Source organism: Protobothrops mucrosquamatus, unplaced genomic scaffold (assembly GCF_001527695.2).
Source record: "Protobothrops mucrosquamatus isolate PMUCROS unplaced genomic scaffold, P.Mucros_1.0 scaffold303, whole genome shotgun sequence".
NCBI lineage: Eukaryota > Metazoa > Chordata > Lepidosauria > Squamata > Viperidae > Protobothrops > Protobothrops mucrosquamatus.
In genome coordinates this window covers 527971-529083 of record NW_015386645.1, presented here as the reverse complement: position 1 = coordinate 529083, position 1113 = coordinate 527971, and the positions used below count along the sequence as shown (strand labels likewise).

The window sequence follows — 1113 nt, the reverse complement described above, 5'->3', positions numbered from 1 at the left end:
AGGACCCCCAAGTTGCGTACCCTCTCCGAGGGGGCCAAAGTTTCGCCCCCTATAGTCAGCGATGGAGTCAGCTGACCATACCTGGGAGCCGGCAACCACAGCCACTCAGTCTTGGAAGGGTTGAGCCTGAGTCTGTTTCTCCCCATCCAGACCCGTACGGCCTCCAGACACCGGGCCATCACGTCAAGGGCATCATTGGTTTTGGTTCAATCATAGGAACTGTTGATGAATCTGAGTCCTTCTAGGGATATATTCAATATCCATGTGATATTTGGAGTCAGTTGGTAAGCTAGGTGACAAATTGTACAGTGGAACTCAATCTGTATACTTTGGGAGAGTAACTTTAGCTCTGGTGACATTCATAGATTAACCTTGCAATAATAAAAGATGTGCCATTAAGTTCATAATGAATGGGAACTACAAGAAGCATTGCCTGCAAAAGCTGAAACATCTAGTTGATATGTAGACTAAGGAGTTCATCTTCTTTTAGCCTGATGGTATTAGTTGTATGATTAATTGGCCTGTAATTATTTATGTTTCTGAATGCTATTTTATCTAAGTCAGGAAAGTGAGGAAGATGCTATTTAGCACCACAATCTCAAAATTTTGTAATGACAATCTGAGAATATAATTTCCAAACATTCCAAACTATTTTTATTTCCTTCATGGGCAGGCATCACCTCTCTCCTTGTGTAATGATAATTGCCCTTCAGGTTACAGAAAGACCTCAAGAGAAGGAAAACCATTTTGCTGCTATGATTGCATCCCATGTCCACAGAGAGAGATCACAAATCAGACAGGTAAGAGAAACTGTGAAAGATACTGGATGTCCTCCATCGCTTAGATATCACACTCAAATTTCCTAACCATGTGTACTTTTCCCCAATGATTTATTATCAGATGAATGTGAAAATTGTGTGATGAAGGGAATATTGAATCCATCCTGTTTTAAGTCCTTCCTATCTTTAGTTCAATACAATATGAATGGTTTATCTTTTTCATTGTAGAATGATTCATAAATACCTTTGAGATATTTATTTTTTTAAAATTTATATATATATATATATATATATATATATATATATATATATATATATATATATATATATATAT

The 1113-nt window shown here is 36.9% G+C and overlaps 1 protein-coding gene across 1 annotated transcript in view; it reads left to right on the top strand.

The window, feature by feature from the left end:
- The window catches only part of LOC107286618 (vomeronasal type-2 receptor 26-like), an 11086-nt gene that overhangs the window by 4604 nt on the left and 5369 nt on the right, over positions 1–1113 (top strand). Inside the window, exon 5 of the mRNA XM_015815011.1 lies at positions 674–800. Within this exon, the coding sequence (XP_015670497.1) occupies positions 674–800 (127 nt within the window). The remainder of the gene's footprint in view (positions 1–673; positions 801–1113) is intronic.